The sequence below is a fragment of the Diabrotica undecimpunctata genome, chromosome 1, assembly GCF_040954645.1.
Source record: "Diabrotica undecimpunctata isolate CICGRU chromosome 1, icDiaUnde3, whole genome shotgun sequence".
NCBI classification, from domain to species: domain Eukaryota; kingdom Metazoa; phylum Arthropoda; class Insecta; order Coleoptera; family Chrysomelidae; genus Diabrotica; species Diabrotica undecimpunctata.
The window spans coordinates 58,418,906-58,443,031 of NC_092803.1; the positions used below are offsets into that span (position 1 = coordinate 58,418,906).

At 33.3% G+C, this 24,126-nt stretch overlaps 1 protein-coding gene across 1 annotated transcript in view; it reads right to left on the reverse strand.

Moving 5' to 3' along the window:
- Nucleotides 1-2,064: 2,064 nt before the first annotated feature.
- Nucleotides 2,065-24,126, reverse strand: part of LOC140449648 (uncharacterized) — a 36,130-nt gene continuing 14,068 nt past the window's right edge. The window contains exons 3-5 of the mRNA XM_072542923.1: nucleotides 18,564-18,676; nucleotides 7,643-7,856; nucleotides 2,065-4,646 (exon numbers count right to left, since the gene is read on the reverse strand). Coding sequence (XP_072399024.1) covers nucleotides 4,568-4,646; nucleotides 7,643-7,856; nucleotides 18,564-18,676 — 406 coding nt within the window. The 3' untranslated portion in view covers nucleotides 2,065-4,567. The remainder of the gene's footprint in view (nucleotides 4,647-7,642; nucleotides 7,857-18,563; nucleotides 18,677-24,126) is intronic.

Here is a 24,126-nt window from a genome sequence, read left to right on the forward strand (position 1 = left end):
CTAGTGCAATTAACGAGTAATTTGAAATGGCGGGGTGTAGTCGCAATAAACGTCCTCTGACACAGAAAGAACTTGAAGAGGAGGGACAAAAAATTATGGACAATGGACTAGATAGTGACAGTGAGTTTTTAGACCAGGCTAGTGAACACAGTGATCACGAAACAGACAGTGAAGAGGAATGGGACGATGATGACGAAAAAAATTGGCAAATTAATAATTCCGAAACTGGTAGTGAATATTCGGGTGAAGAAAGTGATATAGCTGACTCAAGGGATGTGTTTTATGGCAAAAATAGGTACAAGTGGTCTAAAACTTCTCCCACCTTTTCTCGTACACGTAAGCATAATTTAATTAGTCATTGACCTGGTGTTATTGGAAAAGCTTGAGCTAGTATGCCAGAGAAACCAGTTGATGCTTGGGAATGTATTATTAGCCACGATATATTGCAAGAAATTCTTGAGAAAACCAATGAACGAATAACTAATATGGCTTCTAAATATAATTTACACAATTTATCGTGTCAATATACCAATCATCTTGACATAATTGAATTAAAGGCCTTCTTAGGCTTATTATATTTAGCTGGGGTATTTAAATCCAATAATAAAGATTTAAGGTCTTTATTTGCTACGAATGGTACTGGCCGTGATATATTTCGAGCAACCATGTCACTAAACCGAATTTATTTTTTGCTTGGAAGCCTTTGTTTTATCGACCCAGCTACTAGACAAGAACGTATTGCGCACGGAGATAAACTGGCAGCTATATCCAATATTTTTAATATGTTTATAATTAATTGCCAGTCCAATTATAGCTGTGGTGAATATCTCACAATAGATGAAATGCTTATTGCATTTAGAGGAAGGTGCCAATTCAGGATGTATCTCAAAAGTAAGCCAGACAAATACGGTCTGAAAATGCAGTGTTTAGTAGACTCTAAGACACATTATTTGCTAAATGGTTTTATATATACTGGAAAAGATACACGCAGAGCAAATCCAAAAAAGTTATCCATCCCCACTCTAGATGTTTTGACACTTATTCCACCAATTTCTGGTACAAATAGAAACATAACAGCAGATAATTGGTTTTCGTCCATTGAGCTCATAAAAGAACTGAGAAGCCATACAATTTCATATGTTGGAACTCTAAAAAGAAATAAAAGAGAGGTTCCTGCTGAATTTCAACCCCAAAAAAACAGGCCACCTAATTCTGCCTTATTTGGTTTTACAGGAAGCGAGAGCCTTGTATCTTTTGTTCCTAAGAAAAATCGTGCAGTGTTGTTAGTGTCAACTATGCATCATTCCAATACAATGGTTAATGGAAAGCCAGAGATTATAAATTTTTACAACGAGACAAAAGGTGGGGTGGATTCATTGGATAAGAAATGTGTATGCTATAAAACTGACAGAAGAACTCGTAGATGGCCTCAAGTAATATGGTTTCGCATTTTGGACATTGCAGGATTAAATGCTAACGTAATTTTTAATGGAGTTCAGCAAAATCAAATAATGGAAAGAAGATTGTTTCTAACCACTTTAGGTCACGAACTTATTAAGGCCCATTTAACTCGTAGAGCTCAGCAAACTTGTTTACCGAGAGAAATTCGTAGTGCCATTTTTAAAGTTTCCGGACTTCAGGAACCAATGCCTGTCGCAAATCCAGAGCCACAACGACGAAAAAAGAGGGGAAGATATGTCCATATTCCAAAAACCAAAAGAAAGAAAGCTCATCGTGCGATAAATGTCGAGATTTTATTTGCAAAAATCATTCCCGCATACAGACGTTATGCATAAGCTGTGTTGAAAATTAAGGTAAAATCATGCTTGTCATTTTTGAGATACGAAATCTAAATCGATTTTTTTTATATTAGGTAGGAGCTATGATACCTAGATTTCACCATTGGATATAAAAAAACTGCACGTTGTTATTATTTTTCTTATAATTCGAGAAAGTGCATAGCTATGTTAATTTGACTAAATACAAAAGTTTTTTTAAATAAAGTTATATCTAATTAACTAAATTCGTTTATTTTTATATAAATGTAAAAGTAGCTGTAAACAAAATAATTTAAAATAAAACAAGTTAAAAAAAGAATATTTTTTTGATACAAAAAACAATGGGGGGTCAAATTTGACCCTGCCATGGTACAAATGTTACTATTTTTGGCCATGGTAGTTAAGGGTTAAAAGCCACAGTGAATTTTACACCAACTTACATTACATTGATAAGTAGCTGTGTCGTTTTTAATCTGGTAGAGGTTTTTGTATAACTGATAATCATTTTTAAGATTCTGTTTTGTTATTAGTAAGATAAATATTGTTGTGTTCATATCTTTAATGCGAATAAAAACATGATTAAAAAAATAAAAACGTTTATTTTATGAACTCTTTGTGTAACAATTTACGACCGCCTTTGCCAAAACACTATAAACCTTAAATTCAATACTGGCATATGTATATTAAAGTTCTCGAAATTCATATAATGGAAAAACATTTAATATCTAACCCTTCATTGTCAAGTATTCTGGTAGAGGTTTTTGTATAACTGATAATCATTTTTAAGATTCTGTTTTGTTATTAGTAAGATAAATATTGTTGTGTTCATATCTTTAATGCGAATAAAAACATGATTAAAAAAATAAAAACGTTTATTTTATGAACTCTTTGTGTAACAATTTACGACCGCCTTTGCCAAAACACTATAAACCTTAAATTCAATACTGGCATATGTATATTAAAGTTCTCGAAATTCATATAATGGAAAAACATTTAATATCTAACCCTTCATTGTCAAGTATTGGATTTCTTCTATCGACCGGTTATCCATAAATTGTAATTTTTATTGGCATTTATGATATCGTGAAACTTCATGGTCAATTAACTCATTAGTTCATATTTGCGGTTGTGTTACTATAGAACTCAGTGAGCGATGTGTGTTTAAAACTTTCGCACTGACATAAGCAAGAGATGTAAACGTACCTTAAAGAAAAAATTAGCAGGCAGATTATCCTAAACGATTTTTAACAAAGAATATTATTAATTGCACAAACCCAAATTGAATCAACTGTTTTTTTAATAAAAAAATCTGTATACTACTTTTAAAGAAGCATTTTAACTTAACAACCGATTTTCGGAGAGCAACTGGTTATTTACTTTCAAATAACTTAATGTTTGTCCATACCAGATAGACTTTCTAGTTCTTTCTCTTCCATTTTGCCTTAAATGTTACTTAGAGATAATCCAAGTGACCCAAGCAAAGAAAGATTCAGAAGAAACAGTTTTCTTCCAAATCTCATACTAAACTACATTCATTTTACATATTCCCAATTGCCAACAGAAGCACGTGAAAGCCAAACAGGGTCGTACTCTTTGGATCTGTAACATGAGAATCTGTCTGGCTTAAGGCAATACATTATATTTAATAGCCTCTTGACGAATGAGACGGCGAATATCAACACGTGCGTTTGTTGTCAGATGGGAATTTGCTAAACGAATGAACTTTAATTCCTTTATTTTCAAGATATACCAAAATATACCCTATATTATCATACCTTTAGGCCATATAAAGCCTGATCGAGAAATGCAATGCCCTACAGATCACGTGTATCACATTTTGGTTATTTTGTGCGAGAAAATGATAAATTTTTAGTTATAATCGTTTAAAGTCATTACATTTCTCTAACAAAACTCAATAACCAATCGCTACACACAAAACCATTAACTATAGTAAACAATAAATATTACTTTTAATCTAATTTAAAGTATATAAAATCTAACAAACTACCATTAATGGATTCAAAATTTTTAGAAAACGTGTACAGTTTTACAAATTAGGATTTGTTAACCTAAAGTTATCGATGTAAATTTCTACAATTCGTTTGTTACTTAAGAAAAAGCGACACGAATATGGCTAATAAATATACAGTGTGTCATCCAGTCCGCTTGAACTTTTGACATAGCCATTTACGATTTAATACTTTTTTATTAAGTCGGTGATACTTGTAAAAGAAAAGCGATGTTTTAAAACCCACTAAATGGGGTGATAAGACTAACTTCATAAAAAAAATGACACTAAATAATCTCATTATAATGTCTGCCAAATCTCAAAAGCGAGAACCAGCTCAGTAACGTTATTGAATATATACTGTTCCTGATACTTATCGACAACAGGTGATATTTTTACTGTTAAATCTCTAGAATACTGATACAAAGAAAAACTGAGGATGAAGAACAAGGTAAATATGACATAATTTGACAATATTGTCAAGTACAAACTAATTTGACAGTAAATGAACTAAAATATAATATTTTTTCAAGTTTTTCATCAAGTTGTTCAGCATATCAAATTTTGTCATGAAAGCAAATATTACACCTCTAACTGACGAACTGATCACACTGATCAAAAATATTAGGAACAGAACACATATATTAGAAAAGTCTGAATGTTTGCTTATTTACATATACTTAAATCTAAAATTAAGTACCTAATTGGAACTGGTGAAGTCTTAAAGGAAGTTTACCTAAGTTCTAGGTTTAAATAGCTGAAGAAAATAGGGTTAGTGCTTTTAAGTTTCTTCTGTTGTATTAAGAGGACGAAGGACAATTCTGGGATCCCTTTCTACCATGCGGTCAGTGTCTTCATTTCTAGAAAATAATAAATGAATACGTTATAATTAAAATCAGAATCCCAAAGGTTAACACATTAAGCATTAAGTAAAAAAAAGCTCAGCATTATGAATTTACACATTACGAGAGAAATCTGCGAGGTTTCCCCACTAATTAGGCGAGGAAACGAGATACGAGACACCAGCATCCACTTAATGAGTCCTATGCATCCCTAGTAACAGAAAAGGGCATACCATGGGTATTCTATATAGAAGCTAATTATAATCTCAGGAAAGACTAAGCAGTACTAACCATTTCTTAATCTGTTTGATGGACGTTGTATAGTAAGCGTTCACATTAATAAATTTTGTTTCCGTATGTAGATTTCTCCAGTGGATGCGTTTTTTATTTTTGAGTGTTGCATCAAATATTTACTTTTATTTATCATTTTACTTTTCCTTTTCCTGTTTCCTTTTATATATATATATATATATATATATATATATATATATATATATATATATATATATATATATATATATATATATATATATATATATATATATATATATATATATATATATCTTGGGAAGAACCGCGTTGAGAATTTAATGCTCGACGTTTCGGCATCCATTTTGGAGCCATTTTCAAGAAGGATACGGTTCCGTTCGAGTTCGTGATCTCAATCTGCCTACTCCCCTCACTCGTGACGTACCAGTATCGTGTTCTGTATAAATACAAGAACCGTCAAACGATACTGAGGTCTCGATCTGCCTACTCCTCAGTGTCACTCGACACTGAGGAGACACAGGGATTCTATTCTAAGACACAAAAGATATATGTTATTTTCTTTTGATTTTAAGTTTAAATCCTTTTAATGTTTTAATGCCTAGAGACATTCTCCAGAGCGTTTATTAAAAAGACATAATGGTTAGTTAATTTTGTTACGTAAAGAATATAATAAATTTTCTTCTCTGTGTGATAGTATATATATTTTTGGTATTCTAAATTATGTTTCCCAATAGATCCTTTAAAAATTCGTGTGGTGCCCAAGATTTATCGCTTTTATCTCGAAGATTAAATGAAAACAAAAACCAACTAAAGATTGCTTTCGAACATGCAAATATCAACTTTGACCAACCGGTGGCTAAGCTATGGGCGCAGTGTGGAAAATCAGATTCGAGAAACCGCCTGTGAGATACTTGGACAAATAAAACCAGGAAACGATAAGCAAGTATGGTGGTGGAATGAAGAGGTGCAACACAAGATAAACGAAAGTGCTGGGTACGAACTTTACCGTCAAACAAGATCTACCAAAGAGAACAAGATCGAAGGCGAAGTACAGCTGCGGCCACTGAACAGTTTACCATCTTAGTTTTTACATTGTATGTAGTACTGTAACATCGCAGTGTCGTACGGATTTGCTAAGTGTCAAAGTGCTTGTCAAAAAATTCGCGTGTATTGAAAAATAAAACAAAATGCCTAGAATGCATTTGAATCACGCGCAACAAACAAGAACAATTGCCAAACTCGAAGAACAGCAAAAACTTCTTTTTATAATTTCCATTTTGTTACATTTTGTAAAGTAGATTTATTTTATTTTGTTTTTTTAATTTTAATCAACTTAGTCTGTCCGGTTTCGCCACTGGTAACGTCACTTTGACGTAAAATGTGCGTTTAAACGAGGTAAAAACTACTACTAGATATGTAAGGGTGTTAACTATTCAATGACCTCAGCTGTACGTTAAGAGCGAAAATCTCCAGATGCTATGAGGCCCTCCCCACCATCCATCAGCATTGGAGTGACTACTTCTCCAGCATATGAACCTTTATTCCGACCCGTACCAGACATTAGTAAAGCCGAGGTGAGTGCCGCTATAAAGAAGATGAAGGCCGGTAAGGCAACGGCGCTTGACGACATTCCAGCAAAAGTCTGGAAGATACTTGGCCACTACGGTGCTGTTATCCCCGCCGGGCTCTTTAAGAACATCATTGCCGAAGACAAAGTTTCTAACTAATAGCGGACCAGCACGACTGTGCTAATCTAGTGAAGCAAAGGTAACGTCGAAGAATGCTGCAATTATCGCTCAATCCGGGTTTTATACGACGCCATGGAAATATTGGAAAGAGTGATAGTCGCACAACTCAGAACGGACGCAATTCGAGCAGCTAAGATGCTCTTGGAAAGGCTTCGAGAGAACAAAACAGAATACCTAGTTTTCCTCGATCTGGAAAAGGCCTTCGAGCGTGTTCTGGGTGAAACTTCTTTACACCAACGTCACAAGCGTCATCCGATGATTATCAGGACGACGCTTTTCCCTATCACTGTTGGTGTCCACCAATGATCGGTTCTATCTCCGCTCCTCTTTGTCCTATGAGTATGAAGACGCTCATTGCGGACCTTCAAGAATCACATTTGTGGTCGATATTGGTTGGGGACGACGCGACTCCTTCCTCGCCAGCACCACCAGACACGAATTCCAGCAGCAAAACCAACAATGGAATGCACAGCTCGACAAATATCGGTTGCGGCTAAACATCAAGAAGACCGAGTACATGGAATGAGGAACTCAAACCAAAGGCACAATCAGTATCGACGGTGAAAACCTTAAGAAAAGCTTCTTCTTCTTCTTCTTTTTATGTAGGCATGACTCGGTCTGTTTTTCAATGTGCCTCCAGTAAGTTGTCGTTCCATCGTTTTCGTGGTCTTCCTACTGATCGTCTTCCTATTGGGGAACCGTCTCTCGGGAGAACTCCGTGGCAAGAACAACGATGCGGTTACGCCCTGAAGAACGCCGACCACGAGGACGATCTACGATGCGTTGGCTCGATAGACTTAACACAAACATGAAGACCGTCATTGCCACTCCAGACGACGCCTTGGATCGAACCAGTTAAAGAGGGCTAATCAAAGCTGCCGACCCTGCAATAGTGGGGGAATAACGCTAGGAAGATGATTATGAATATACACATTGTGATATGTTTAATTGACATAGGTGAAAACAAATATAAACTACACATATAACAAAACTTACGAAAGATCCTTATTTTTCTGCGGCATCAGTTTGCTTTGTTCCGTGTCTTCTAATGGTGCTGATGGCCGATAAGCAATCTCTGAAATAGGTGCATACTGTGCTGTAACCAGTAGATCAGTGGATGGATTTACAGTTAGTGCTTGACCACCAGAAGTGTCCAAGTGATCTTTTGGATTCCTCCAACAGAGAAGTCTTGAGAGACGAAGAAACCATACTAAAAAGCCATTAAAAAATGTATTAGAGGATATTTTAGGGTATAATATGTAAAATCTACAGATAAGTTAGTAAAGCTTGCTCCATAATGCGGTTTACAGTGAAACCAGTTACGAAATAAAAAAAATTTAACCTCATTTTGAAAATATTAATAAACGTTCCGAATTTTCAAATTTTTTATGTTCTTGGAACAAAAATATAAATATGGAGTGTGATTTACGTCAGTCTGCCACTTTTAATACTTTTTTCCAATGAGAATGCTGTATAAATTTATGTTTTTTAAATTGCATTAATAAGCTGATATCAACTAACTGTAACAATTATGTTCTGTTGGAATAACTCACGGTGCAATTTTGAAATGATTAAAAATAATATTCGCTATTAATATTGTTACGTAAAAATATGAGTCATATTAAAAACCTGTAAACATCTTGTTTATTCACTTATATGTTTTAGATTTTACGAGACCCTTCGATTAGCTGGCAGAAATCTACCTGAACGGAACCTTCCAGAAAACGGTCGAAACGATGACCCGGATTGACCTTCTAGTATAATCAGGCTGAATTCTCGACCGGCTGTATTTTTATATAATAACGGAGCTTTCATATAATATATGAAATAAAATCGTTTGTATAAAATAAATTATGTATTATTAGTGGTTAAATAAACTGATATAAATTATCGCGCTTTTTAATAAATTAAAATAAGAACCTTTTAATAAATAAATAATAGATAAAATAGAATTATTAGAAATACTACATTGGTGTCAAAAGTGAATATAAAATAAATTGTGAAAATGACTACGATTTATGAGCTCACAGTGACAAATTTAAGAAGACATCTCGAGGATAGAGAATTAGCTTCTACCGGAAAAAAGGCTGAGTTAGTCCAACGACTAAAGAACGCTTTACAGGAAGAAGGATTGGACCCAGAGACTTATATATTTGAAGATGCTGTCCTCTCGTCGATTTTGAAAGTTTCTTCTGATGTAGCCAAAGTTTCCGGCGACATCGCATCATTGGAGAACAAAGTTTCTGACGATATTTCGAAAGTTTCCGGTGATGTAGCCAAAGTTTCTGGTGACATCGCATCATTGGAGAACAAAGTTTCTGGCGATATTTCGAAAGTTTCCGGCGACATCGCTTCATTAGAAAACAAAGTTTCTAACGAGATTTCGTCTCTGGAAAGCAAAGTTTCTGCTAACATCTCTTTGGAAATCTCTAAAGTCACTTCTGAGATGTTTGCTCTTGACGATAGAGTGTCTTCGTTAAAAAACCAAGTTGCTGCCGATATGTTGGCCTTCGAAGAAAAGATATGGAAAGAGATGGAAAAGAAGCTGGAGGAAACAGGGACAGCAGAGAGAGGAAACAATCCAATTACAGTAGAGACAAAAGAAGACGAGACAAAATGTAAGTTGGAAATACGACCGAAATTTGAAGGAAGTGGAGGTTCTGTCCATGTGAAAGTCCCAACTTTCGACGGAAAATCGTCATGGAACAACTACATGAAACAGTTCGAATCAGCTGCAAGAGCGAATGGATGGTCTGAAAAAGAAAAGGCTGTAAACCTGACTATCGCTCTTCGAGGAGATGCCTTAGACGTGCTTCAGACCATAGCCGTAGAGGAGACGGATGATTTCGAACAACTTAAGAAGAGGTTAAATATGCGATATGGTCACGAACATTTGGAGCATGTATATCAGTCACAGCTTAAAAATCGAAGACAAAAGAAAGATGAGGCTCTTCAAGAACAATATAATAAATTAATAAAGACATTATAAATTAAATAAAGACATAGCAGTTAAATAAATTCACAATATTATTAATTATTGTAAAAAATGAAAATATCGTTGGAAATATAAAAATCATTGAAATATCTTAACCATTCACAGCATGATTTTTAATTTTCCGTTACAAAAAAGTTTATAGACTGGATTTTCGTTATTTTTATGAGAAAAAAATAATAAAAAAAATTCTGAGCAACAATTTTGTTGAAAAATATAAGTTTTATTTATGAACAACATTATGCTAATAAGGATATACTCAAAACAATATTTAGGAACAATGAAAATTTTTAACATATTTCTTCGTTTTAGCAAAGTACACTTTTCGCAGAACACATGTGTATAACCATTGCACTGTGGAAATTTGCCCTTATTTTCTTTTAAGGAGCATACAGGCCAACGGTGAATTCCAATCATTCGAAGATCCTTTCTCTTCTTTAGTTGTAGCGCCTCCTCAGTTTCACTTCCTGAACAATCGTGAATCGATATCCTGTCTTGCATAATGCTTCTGTCTGTTGTGCTTTAAACTGTGACTTTGCGACTTTAATCTTCGCACCAGTTCTATGTTCAGCTGAATTCTTGCAAAGAATCCAACTATTAGCAACGGTTAGATCTAGTAGATGGTAAAATATTCTAAAATACCATCTTTTACTCCTTAGAATAATTTTATTCCGTCCAATATTGCTGCCCAACAATATATGACGGTTGTATTCTTGTAAGAGATATGGACAACTTAGTTCTTCGATTCTCTTTTCTTTCTTGTCATATCTCTTGGCAGTGGTTTTTTTGGATTGTCGCGGGATAAGGCATTCTCGTTATTATTGAAATCTAAAAATTGTCTGATTTTTTCGTACCTGTTGACTGACCAGTATTTTTTATTTTCTCAAAGCCTGTTTCTTCTGACCAATATGCCTTGTATTAGGCAAATGAACAGGGCACATATATATTGTAATTCCAATAAACTGCTTTATATAACTTCGTGTAATATTCAGTGGTTTTTTTACGATCCTGCTGTATGGCATATAAATTCGACTCCTCCATATTTTTGTCTAAAAGTCTATATGTGAAGAATAAATTAAAACATTTATAAGGACTTTTTAGTTGTAGGATATGATTTGGAAGACTCCTATTTCCTGTAAATTCCAGTTGCTGTTCGGATAAGTTCAAATTTTTTTTTCTCCATATAATGTCTAAAAATAAAAAAACATCTAGTATTTTTGATCACAAATTGATCTTTGCCCTTGGAGTAAACCAGAGTTTCTGGAGGCCCCTCCTCCACAGTGCTATTAACTACATTAGTCTTTACAGCATTCTCATCCATTTCGTTCACTGGTTCAGAATCCTCATTATGACACTCATCATATATGTACCAACGTGTTCGTCAGATAAGAAATCTGGGTCGACAATATCATCTGCTTGGGAAAGTATTTAGTATTTATTTACATATTTTGCATTTAATATTTGATTACTGCATTATAATATGACCTTGTTTAATTATATATTCTAACCACTTTAAAAGAGTACGGTATATTATTTTTCTTCTATTCAGTAAATTCTCATTGTTAAACTGGCCGACACATGGTGACCAGTTTTTAAGTTCAAAGAAATTCACTTGTTTTTGTTATTTTTGCTAACTACGTCGCAAGCATAGAAAACGGTACAAAATATTAAATTTCTGTGACCATTTAGTTAAAATTATCGCCATTCAAAAGTGCAGATACTATTCTACTCAGCTTGCTACAATTATTACACCATATTTCAAAGTGAATTACAATAGCGCTGATTTATGAGGGTCCGCTTCCTGTTGCCACCCCTTGGAATGTTTAGATGCGAATTTTTATCCTTACAAATGCTAAGAAAGATCACTTTAAATCGAGAGAGCGTGTGAAAAACATCTACAGTTTCAAAGGTGAAGATTTATTTTTCTTTGTACAGATAACAGCAATGAGTTAAGCCAGCTAATTTTCGTAATATTTAAATTAATTGCTAATTTATTCACAATCAAAATATTGCATTTTTCTTCGTTATTATTCTAATTCATTTAACCAGCGACCTCACGTTTTACACAAAACATCATCATCATCATCAAACACATCTTCGCTATCCCAAAGCCTATCTGTTATATCGACAAGTTCCTTGTCAGTCAGCGGCCTTTTATCTAACTCATGTTTTATCTAAAAGATAAAATTTACTAGATATGCATCATGTTGTTTGTAAACAACAATAACAAAAAGCATCGTTATGAGAAAAATATGCGTAGTACTGCATACCGCAAAAAATCATACATTTTACTTACCTTACACGTAAACTACTTTGGTAAAACTATTTACTCAAACTACTTTGGTAAAATTATCAAAAAAATATGAAGCACATGTTATTATCTAATCGGATAACTACCTAATAAGACACAATACTTGTAACCAACGCCGACTATGATTGTTTAGTCTACTTACGTTAATTAATACTGCATTGTTAGTAAACAAAGTTATGCATAAACTGATTCATGAACTGAAATATTCATAAATGTTCATTTTAGTCTGTTGTTTTTAAACAACATGATGCAGTGAAGGGTTAAATAATTATTTATTTTATGGCATTAGACACAATTTTTAAATAAAAAATATGTGAACAATAATTACATTAAGTATATACAGTGGCTCACAGCTTAAATGATACTACTTAAAGCTACTCAATAAAAGTAGCTTGTGTCAGTAGCTCAATTTATATTATAAAAAAATTGCAGTCTTCTAAAATAGCATAAGCTGTTTTTTGAGTTTCAAATATTTAAATATACTTAAATAACAATACTTAAATAACAATAAATATTTAGTTATTTTGTGTATGATTTTGATGTCACAGCTAAAATGATGCAAACTTTAAAACAAGAAAATTAATAAAGAAAACAAACTCAACGCATTGAAAAATAATTGCTAATATTTTGTAAATCCTCCTACATTATCAATTACAGCCTGTAGTCGTCTAGGTGTTGATTCGACCAACTTTCTAGTCTATTCTGGGGAATTGTTTCCCAAGCTTCAGTAATTTTTTACTTCCAATTCATTTCTATTTGATATTGGGGTACTATTTACTTTATTTTTTATTGCCGACCACAAATTTTCAATACCATTCAAATCTGGTGACTGGGCTGGTGTTTTAATGACATCTCGGCAATTATAAAGCAACCAAGTACGAACCCTTGTGTTTTGTATCGTTGTCCTGATAAAACCGGTAAGTGTTATTGATACTTAATTTTTGAGCACTAGCGGCGAGATGCTGCCTTAATATATCCAAATACATGTACTGGTTCATATGTCCTTTAATAAAATGCATGTTAAAGTTTGGTTCAAGATATAAGAAATTTGGCCTGAGGCTGGTGGGATGACCCAGTCGACCGCAGTATTATAATAATGAACAACACCTATTGATGTTACTAATTCCTCAATTGTCTTTGTGACGGGTAGCAATAGTTTTGGAACAGCTTACTAGGACCAGACTTTACATTATTTACAGAACTGACTCGTTACATATCAGTGCAAATAAATTGTTAAAATTAAAATTTCTACACAATGCTTCGTATTAAAAAAAATTTTGCTATACACGAATTATAATAGTCGACTCATCATCAGTGGCATTACAGCTCGTTATGAGCCAAAGCCTTCTTCAGAACAATCTTCCATTCGCCCCTGTCTCTGGCAACTCTTCTCCATGCTTTAACTCATCTTTGACTATTATAATTTTTATAGTCATCTTTGCTTACTCATCTGAAATTACGTTGATTGGAATCAATTATTATTAACGATCATAAACAATTTTCATGTTCAACGGGTTCATTACTTGACTTTCGATAATATAGCTTTCTATCGTTAAATAAAAGAAAATTAAAAAATCATTAGCAAGTATATTAGCTAAAGATAAAGTATACCTCTTATTCTTCTTCTATAGCTTTACACATTATAATTCTCGTGCTAATATGTATTTATATATAATTAAGTATCATTTATTTATTTAGAAAACATAATTTATGAAACATTATGAAAGGGGGCAAACATATTTAAGTTTGACATTTGCACATCCAGGCAGTTATTTTCTTGCATTTAGATCGGTAGTTAGGTCACGACTATTCAAGTAAAATATCAGGAATGTTTATATATATAACAAGCGAGTCTTCTACAGCTGGCGCCGCTTCTCACATCCTAATTTCCAGCGTTTTCTGTCGAAGCAATCTTCAGTTGTTAAATCTCTGGCGGTCATTGCATCGTCGACATCGTCTCTCCAGGATCGTCTTGGTCTACCTCGTTTTCTTCTAGTTGGCGGAGTCCATTCTTCTATTTTTTTTTGGCCATCTATTTTCAGGCATTCTCTGAAGGTGTCCATACCAGTTAAGTCTTTTGGCTTCGATTGTGTCTATTATGTCTAGATCGATTTCCATTTCTCTCAGAATATCTTCGTTTCTCACCCTATCAAGTCTAGTGAGCTGGCAACATCGTCTCCAGTAGTTCATTTCCATGGCCTTAATTTTTGATTTGTTTGTTTGGTTTATTTTCCAGAGTTCGGCGCCGTACAGCCCAATACTTTCTATTATTGTTTTATAGATTCTCCTTTTATTTTCTTTTGTTTTTTATTCCATAATAGTCCGTGTAGCTGTCTGGTGGCTGATCTTGCTTGGCCAATCCTGGAGTGTATTTCTTCGCTACTTCCTGCTTTTGATGTTATTTGGACTCCCAAGTATTTGAAATTGTCTGTTGGTTTTATAGTTCCCATTTCGATTTGTAGGCTTTCTGGTTTTTCTCCTACAACTAAGTACTCAGTTTTTTGTATATTAATTGTGAGGCCCCATTTGGTATACTCATCTTCCAGTTTTCTAAGCATGTAGCCTACATCACTCTCGTCTTCAGCTAGAATGGCTTGGTCGTCAGCGAAGTGTATCGTGTACAATCTATCATCTCTGATTGGGATGCCCATATTGCAGCACTTTCTTCTCCACACTGAGAGTGCCTCATTTAGATATATTTTGAAGAGTGTAGGTGCTATGCAGCAGCCTTGCTTTAGGCCCTTATTAATAGGAATTTCTCTAGTTAATCTATTTCCAGTTTTAATGTTTGCCGTCATATTTTTGTAGAGTTGTTGTACTGCTTGTATATTTTTTTGCTTATTCCTTGTTTTTCCATTGCTACCCAAAGCATTGAAAGTGGTACACTATCGTATGCCTTTGTCAGATCTATAAAGACTATATGAGTTGAAAGGTTGTGGGCTAATCTTTTCTCGATAACTTGCTTTAGAGAGAATATACTGTCCATACAGGATCTGGCTGCAAGAAAGCCATTCTGTTCTTCAACATCTGTCATCTCTTTTTCAATTTTGTTTTTTATTATTTTTCCATACAGTCTTGAGAGTGAATTTATGACACTTAGCCCCCTGTAGTTTCAACAATTCTTTCTATCTCCTTTTTTGTAGATGTTGTTAATATGTGCTTTTGTCCACTCCGGTGGTAAGTCGTGTCCATTATAGAATAAGGTGAAGACATACGCCAGTAATTCCCGTAATACTTGTGGGCTATGTTTTAATAATTCATTTGGTATACCTTGTGGTCCGCATCACTTCCGATTTTTTAGAGTTTGTATTGCATTCTCGACCTCCTGTACTGTTATTTCATCGTCTTCACTGAATTCCAGTTCATATGTTGTTGAACTGATGTTCGTGAATTGAGGTCTTGTTTCAGTCAAAAGTTGTGAGTAGTGTTCGATCCAAGATCTTTCTTCTATTAAATCTATTCTACTCGTTTCTTTTCTGTTTGTTCTCAGATTTTTTACCGTTTTCCATGCTTCCCTTGATCTTGTTGACCCTATATATTTGTTTAGTTCTTCGCATTTACTTTCCCAGGAAATATTTTTTGCTTTAGTTACTAAATTTTTTACTTCTCTGTTTGATCTTGCATATGTTCGTCTATCATCTGGATCATTTGTTTGTAGCCACTTTTGATATGCTTGTTTCTTGTTGTGTACTGCATTGGCGATGTCATTTGTCCACCACAATGGAGTATTCTTTTTGTTCTTTTGGATTGTGCCGAGCGCTTCGGAATGTTTATCAAACAGTAAAAGAAGATAATCCCAATCCAGAAGACGGTAAATTTCTCATCAAGGCAACATCTCGATTGACGAGGATGCCATATATAACAGTGTGGAAAATTGTTACAGATAGAATTCAACCTAGTAAAAAGCGGAGTGACTTTTCTACATATAAAACAGTAAATGAAAAAGGTAATTAGAAGAGCAGTTTATAATTTCTATTCAGTATGATCTTACTTAGCTTAGTATGATATACGCTCAACTTGTTAAAGACTATTCTATTACGTATTCGCCTTCAACTTTATCAAGGTTTTTGAATCACATTGGCTTTAGATACAAGAAAATTAATAAGCGATCATCAATAATGGATTCCCGTCGCCTTATTAACTGGAGAAACGAATACTTGGATGTTATATCTAAATTTAGAGATGAAGGAAGATCGATATTTTATCTAGATGAAACATGGTTCGATACCCACGATACTGCTCAAAATACTGAGGCAAAATTGTGTTTCACACGTTATAAAAACGGAAGATCATTACAGAACATTAACCTCACATATTAAACCAATAATTATAACATTAGATGATGACGATTCTACTGAAGATGACAGCGATAGTGACATAGAATTGTAATTTGTAATTTTTTTTCCATCTTAACTTCAAATTTTATTTTTTTTATGTTATTGTTTCTAATTTTATTATGTTATCTTTTTTAATTCTGATTTTTGCTACCACTATTTTAATCTTTTACTGTTATTAACATTATTTTCCATAATTTCTTTAATTTGTTCATTTCTCTTATTTCATTGTACATAATAACATACCTATAACTCCATAGATGTAAATACGTATTAAATATATGATATGATATTTAATTTTATATTTATTATTCCAACCCTATTAAAATATTACATGTACTTGAACTTTTTTGTTAATTTTAGCGAATCCTCTCCTGGAAGGTCTGTTGTTTGTTATTATAATACTAAATCGGTAGAGTGATCCCACCAGTGTCAAGAAAAATTTCTTATATCTTGACGGAAACTATACCTACTCCTTGAACGACATACACCTCCACATCATGACCCCGCCTTCATCGTGAGTTACCGTAGCTTTCATATTTTTTAATTTTAGTTTCTTATTCGGCTTTCCCCACACCGATATGTTTCCATCAGACCCAAGTTTATTTTGGTTTCATGAGCAAATAATATTACTGAATTCTAAAGGCTCAAATCTTTGTTAATATGTTCCCTGGTGAAGTACAATCTAATACGCCTGTTTCTTTGGCAATTATGATAGCCTAACTTCGAGACGTAGACGGCACGTAAAGAAGAATGATTGTTAATTATTCCCACATTCCAATTAATCCCGTTGTCCCGTCTATGTTTTCCGTATTTTAAAAATTTAAATAATATTTAAAAAATTTAATAAAATACTGTTATTATTTATTTATTACTTATATTTTAAACAAATTAGATAATTACGCTATACTAAAATTTTAAAATTGAATAAATTAATTTATTATTAATATTTTAAACAAATTAGATTATGTACAAGTATTAAAATAATTCAATACATGATTATGTTTGCTAGTAGCGCCATCTGCTAACGTATCAACAAAGCATACGTTTTTTTACTACTGACAGACCTATCAAAGTCACACTAAATATTAAATTAATAAAATATAAATCAAATTTGAGTACAGTTTGAAAGGAATTTAGTACCAACTAACGTTAAAAAATATATGATGACTAGAAACGAATTGATAGAGAGTAGTTAATCGATGTGAAGACCGATATTTTGTGACGCTAGACGTGAAGCTTCTTCCGTAACGCTCTCCTCGACATTTTACTATAGAAAAAAAGTAATACAATGCCAGTATTCGCTCCGTGCGTGACCATGGTAGGGGTACTTTGAAACGATGCCAGCGTGCGTAGCGGTGAAATATGACAAAATTGGCCCTACCTTTTTACGCATAAATTTTATCAAAATTGTGTGCAAATACATATTGCGTATTTAATTGTGCTAATAATAGCAAAAATAGTAAGTGTAGTTTTTATAGGTTCCCAAAGATTACATATAAATTAGAGAAAAGAAAAAGATGGATCCGTGCTATTAATATGAAAAAGTAAATATCACATAACTTCATTTTTATGCAATTGGAATAGAAAAAAATTTAAATAATTTACCTTAAATGATATTTTATAAGGCTTCAAGCTAACTGCAGAGTGCCTGATGACTTTAGCTTTTATATTATAACTTTTACTATTACTGTTTTTAAATATATATGCTCTTTCACGTGAAAAACTTGATTTGCCAGTACCAGATTTTTCCCTTTTTTCCGTTTGTGGTTGAAAATATATATTATGATGAATTTTGAGAAACCCAGTTTTTAATACTACATTTATTTTGTACATAAACTAAAAAAATATAATTAAAAAGTTAATTATAAATAATTGTCAATTCGCATGTATTTAACAATGTCAAACATATGTCATATGTTTAACCTGAAAATTGGTAGGTCCAAAACTGTCAGATGAAGGCGGTAGGTGTCGCGTCAGTCACGCACGGAGCGAATATACAACAATTACGTTCAAAAGGTGACGTGTCGCTGCTTTTATTGCACTTTTGCTGAATAATGCCAAAAATAATTATATTTCATAAGAGATCCTACCCCATATAATGGTTTACACATGACTAATTATGTCTTATTTTCGAAGCTTTGATCCAGTTCATTTAAAAATGCAAAACATACTAGACAAAGCTATAAAGATATAAGTAGACAAAGCTACTTTCATTCCAAAAAATAATTCCGGAAAATAATGTGTGTATAGATAGCTAAAATTAAAAAAGGAACTTACCCAATAAAACGATACCTATTCCAATAAATACGGGTCCAAATACTATGTAAATAAAATTTGCTGCGTCTGCTGTTCTTATGTATGACTGTATTCCAATAATAAATATGTAAACACTGAAATAATACAAAACGTAAGTGATTTATATGAAAATATTAGTGCTACATTCAATAAGGTTTCATATACATTCAAGAGTTTTGTTATCTCAATATCGTAAGTCTATTTTTTTATTTCTTTTTTTAAGATTTTATTTAGTTCAATGGAGAAAAAAAAATACGTCAAAGACAATCAATTAAATCGTTAAAACCAAAAATTGCAATTTTAGATCGCTTGGGAAAAGAATCTACGGCAATTGGAAAACATTTTAATTTAGGCGAATCAACTGTAACAGCCATTAAGAAGATTGAAGTTGCTATAAGAAAATCTATAAATTCTGCTACAAAATTAAGCGCCAAATTTTCATCTTACTCAATGGATGTATTATTAGAAACAGAAAGAGCCATCGCAATTTGGTTTAAGGAACTAATTTAAAGAAGAATTCCTGTAAGTGGTTATTTAATACAGAGTTAATGAAACAGTCAGAGCCACCAACTTCCACTTCCCAAGCTGGTAAAGAATTTTCAGCTAGCAAAGGATGTCCAATCGGGTTTATAAAAAGAAATGCACTTCATAAGATCAAGATTACAAGAGAGAGTGCTACAGCAGATGAAGCAGCAGCAAAAATATATCCACAGGAGCTAGCTATGTTGAAAAACAAATGTCTAACAGTGCATACATTGCAAAGGATGAAAAAACTGTAAGTGGACATAAAGAAAGTAAAGATCGAGTAACATTATTACTTTGTAAATAAGTGATGGATTCGACTGTTACTGGATGGAAATTAATTTTATATAACAATAAAACACTGAAAAGTTGGTTTTCAAAACTTCCACAAAATTTATTATATCTTATCAGTACAGCTCTTTCGGTAAAGTGCCTTTCTCAAGTGATCTATAATTCAGTTAAAGACTATAAAGTGTAAACACGTACCAAAAATAGATCACTCTGCCGAAACAGCTGTAGTGATAAGATATAATAAATTTTGTGGAAGTTTTGAAAACCAAGTTTTTATTGTTATTTATTACTTTGTACCAATGCATCAGGAGATGGGATGGCTCTCAATAAATAAATCTCTTAGACTACATACTTTAAAAGGCAAAGATTTAAAGCAACTGCCAGTGCACTGCATGTCTAACAAGAAAGCCTGGGTGAGAACAGCTATTTTTACAGAATGGTTCAATAATTGCTTCGTGCCAGAAGTAGAAGCTTATATGAAGGAAAAATCTCTAGATTTTAAAGTTTTATTGTTATTGACACTGCAGCATATCATCCACACTTAGAACATCCAAACGTTCAAATAGTATTTCTTCCGCCCAATACAAGCCTTATTCAGCCCTTAGATAAAGGCATAATTGCAACCTTTAAAAAATATTACATAGCAACTTACAAATCCATCGTGAGTAAACTAGAAAATGAGCACCTAACCGTAAAAGACGTGTGGAAGCAATTTTCTATTTTTGATTGTTTGATTCATGTTGCATCTGCTTCCGCTTAAATAAGACTAAGAACTTTAAACGCCTGTTAAAAAAAGATTTTCTTATTAATCACTCCAATTCTGAACGAGCCTTTAAATTATAACGTGAGCTGCAGAACTGCATGACAGGATATCGTGAGCTAGCATTACTAGCATCATCATCGCAAAGTTTAATTACTGAATACCTTATCAGAAAAAGAATAGATACACCTAACGAGAAGGAAGTTTGTGAATATTCATCGCTTTTACCGCAAATATCTATTGCAGAGACAGTTTCTTCTGAGGAAGAAGATGATTTTGAGCCACTTCGCAAATGGCGCAAACCATTATCAGATAGCGATTATAATTAAAAATGTAAATGTAAAACTATATGTACCTATTACTTTACCAAAAATATAATAAATTTAATTTTGAATAAGTTTTTTTTTAAGTTTTGAATGAATTTCTTTCAAATATTCGAAATAATTTACATGCAACCTATTTCTTTTAATTACTGCTTTTTTGTTTTTGTCCTGGTTTTATGTAATTTTAGAAGGCTTCGGAACGTATCTCTGCTTTTTCTAGGCAAGTAATGTCTTTTGTTATGAGATTTTTTATACGCTCTGTGGAACGTATCAACCGCATAAAACGAGACCTGACTGTACTTAAATGTACAAAAAAAAGTTATAATGAGACATTTAAAAAAATAGCTGTAAATCTTAAAAGTAGAAAACTTTGAAGAACCGTATCTTGCTTAAAATTGGTCTTAGAACCTGCTCCTATAGACCATTTTAAAGGTAATTGATAACTAAATGTACCACTGCATATATCTAAAACTGTGTAGAAAAAAATATATAGAATAATGTTTACGAAAAAATAGCGAAAATGTCCAAAATCTGGGATAATGTAAATCCTAAATAATTTTACTAAATGTGATTTTGAAGAGATTGGATAAAGTTTTTTTCTGCAAAACAATGCCTATACCTATACTCCCGTGGAAAAAAGTTATGGAGCAAAAACGAAAAATCGCATGTGTTCCTGTTTTTTTTTGCTTCGTTTTTTGAATATATTTTTGTCAAAAAAGATTATTTTTGACTCTAAAGGTGACGTTTTGATAGAAAATTCAATTTTAAACGTTTCTGTAGATGCATATGCACGAAAACTGTGCAGAATTCACCCAAATGCAGCCTAGTGCATAGAAACAAATCCAACCCTTTAAATGGTAGCACTTCACGGTTTGGCCATTATTTGACCATATGAAACAATAAAATCTCTTTAAAGTTGTAGTTCCTTTTACCCCTTTTTTTTAACATAATCTATAGTCTATCAAAGAGTGATTTTAATGAAGAAAACATCATGCATTTATCGAGAGCCTCTCAAAAGTTACACATTGTACAAACATAAGTATAAATATGAGGGGTGTAAAATCAAAGGCGGCAATCTCCACTTTTTCTTGTTTCGAGTTAGGGACGCCATCTGTTGCGTTTTTTATTACCTGTTAGGTAAAACTATTTGTAAGAACCAAAAGCGGTCTTATCTTTATACAAATCGCAATGAAAAATTCGTGTTGGGATCAAAAGTGGCAATCTCCATAGCTGAGTGCGTACCAAACACGGCAATCTCCGCTTCGGCCAATAAGAACCACGTAGCGCTCGCACGTGATCAACACATGATTAGATTTGCCGTAATATCGTGCTCGTGATATTATAGTTTGTTTTGATTTTGGGAGACGTTACATTGTGTTTGTGCTTTTCCTAAACTATATTGTGTCTAAGAAATTAGTTTTACATACAAAAAAGTATTAATTTTTTATCATGGAAGTTAATGAATCTCCTGTCACACCATCAAAGGCCCGGAAGCGGATAAGACAACCTGAAAAATGGAAGAAAAATGTTGCAAAACGTCTTAGGTGAGTACTTTTTGAATGTTATGATTCCATTTCCAAGCCGTTGTGAATTTTGTTTTTTTTTTTTCATTTTTCTTAAAAATTTGTTAAGATTGAACCCATTTCAGTACTTATGTTCATAACTATTTTTTGTTGTAGATATTCTGCGAAGAATATGCCAAAATACCCAACATGTGGGTACAATTCAAAAACATATAAGTGCTGCTTGCTGAAAATGAACGATATACAGAAATTTCATAGCCTATTCTATGAGACCAAAGATAAAGCGACTCAAGATGCCCTTATTTTGAAATACTGCACTGTGAATTGTAGTATCCGGCGTCGGCCGAAAAATGAAAAGCATTCTCTAAAGAAGCACCAGGTAAAATGTTTCATCCGTAATTTTTTATCCAAGGAGAAAATTCCAATGTGTCAATCAGCTTTTTTGAACGAGCTAGGGATAACAAAAGACAGGCTTTCCTACGTGACAAAACGATTTACTGAAACAGGCCAAATACCGATTGAACGCAGAGGTTGTGATCGAAAATCTGCGAAATATCAGGACAAGCTGAAAGGAGTGCAAAAGTTTATAAACCATTTAAAATGTACTGAATCCCATTATTGCCGTTCAGTGACGAAAAAAATGTACCTTCCATCTGAATTCAGCGTCTCTAAATTGTATTCAATGTACACTGCTCAGACAATTCCATCGGAGACTGTAAAGAGATCGTATTTTCGCTATATATTTAACAGAAAATACAATTTGAGCTTTAAAACCCCAAGAACAGATGTTTGTTCAAAGTGTTTAGAGCTAAGGGAACGCATTAAATACGAGAAAAATAAGCAATCTAAAATTAAACTCTTGACTGAAAAACGGCTTCACAAACTTCGAGCCAAAGCATTTTTCCAATTTCTTCAAGAAAACAGAGAGAAGACCTAGTTACTTTGTCGTTTGACTGCCAAAAAAATTGGTCCTCCCCATCAGAGTGCTTATTATTCGAGGCAGCTTTATTGTTATAACTTTACTGTTGTTGAAGGTTCGTCAAAGTCTCCACTTTCAAAGGAAAATGTATTTTCATACTGTTGGACTGAGGACATGTTTGGCAAAGGATCAAATGAAATTTCCTCTGCAGTCTTTCATCGACTTAATAACACTGATTTTGGCAACATGTCAAATATGGTACGATTGGTCGCCGATGGATGCAGTGGTCAAAATAAAAACTCGATCATGATTGGTATGTGCTGCAAATAGCTAGCCGAGTGCGCGCCACCAAATGTTAAATTACTTGAGTTAGTTTTTCCTGTAGTTGGCTACTCTTTCTTAGCATCTGATAGAGTTTTCGGTGAAATTGAGAAGAATTTACGAAAGAGAGAAGTAATAACTGCACCTGACGAATACAAGGAAATTATTTCCGAATCTTCTACTATCGTTGATATGAAGCAAAGCTGTGTTTACGATTGGAAGTCTGCTGTTCAGGAGGTTCTTAAACCAGTAGGAACATGGGGTTTTCAATTTAAGAACTGTAAAAGGTACATTTTAAAACGATGTAGGACAGAAAATGTTTTAATACGAGGTGAACTTCATTACAAAAATGATTTCGGAACTATTGTCAGTATTGCACGAAAAGGCAAACAGATTAGCATGATCAATCCAGAAAAAGTTATCCCCGATGCTCACAAAGTAAATAATTTAAAACTGCGTGATGTGCGAAATCTTTTGACCAAACATTTTGGTTTAGACTGAACCCAACTTGATCAGCTTAACTATTATAAAGAGCTTTTTCAACGTTATGAACAAGAAGGAAACGAGAACCTGGAGAATCATGTTTCAGAGTTAGAGTCTGTCGAAACCTGTGAATGTATACCTGAACTTCCGGATATTTTAGTTTAAGTGATATGCATATAAATTACTTTTACATATTGTATTATTTTTCAATACCAAAATATATTTTTATTATCTAACTCGCACAATGACGTTTTATTAGTTTCAAAACTGGCAATATCCTTATAGATCATTTTCATATCCGTCAATCTCCAAGCATTGCAAACAAAAACGGCAATCTCCAAACTAAGATATTAAAAAAAAAGGAAAAAAATATTTTTTTAAGCGCCTATTTGTGTACATCCGA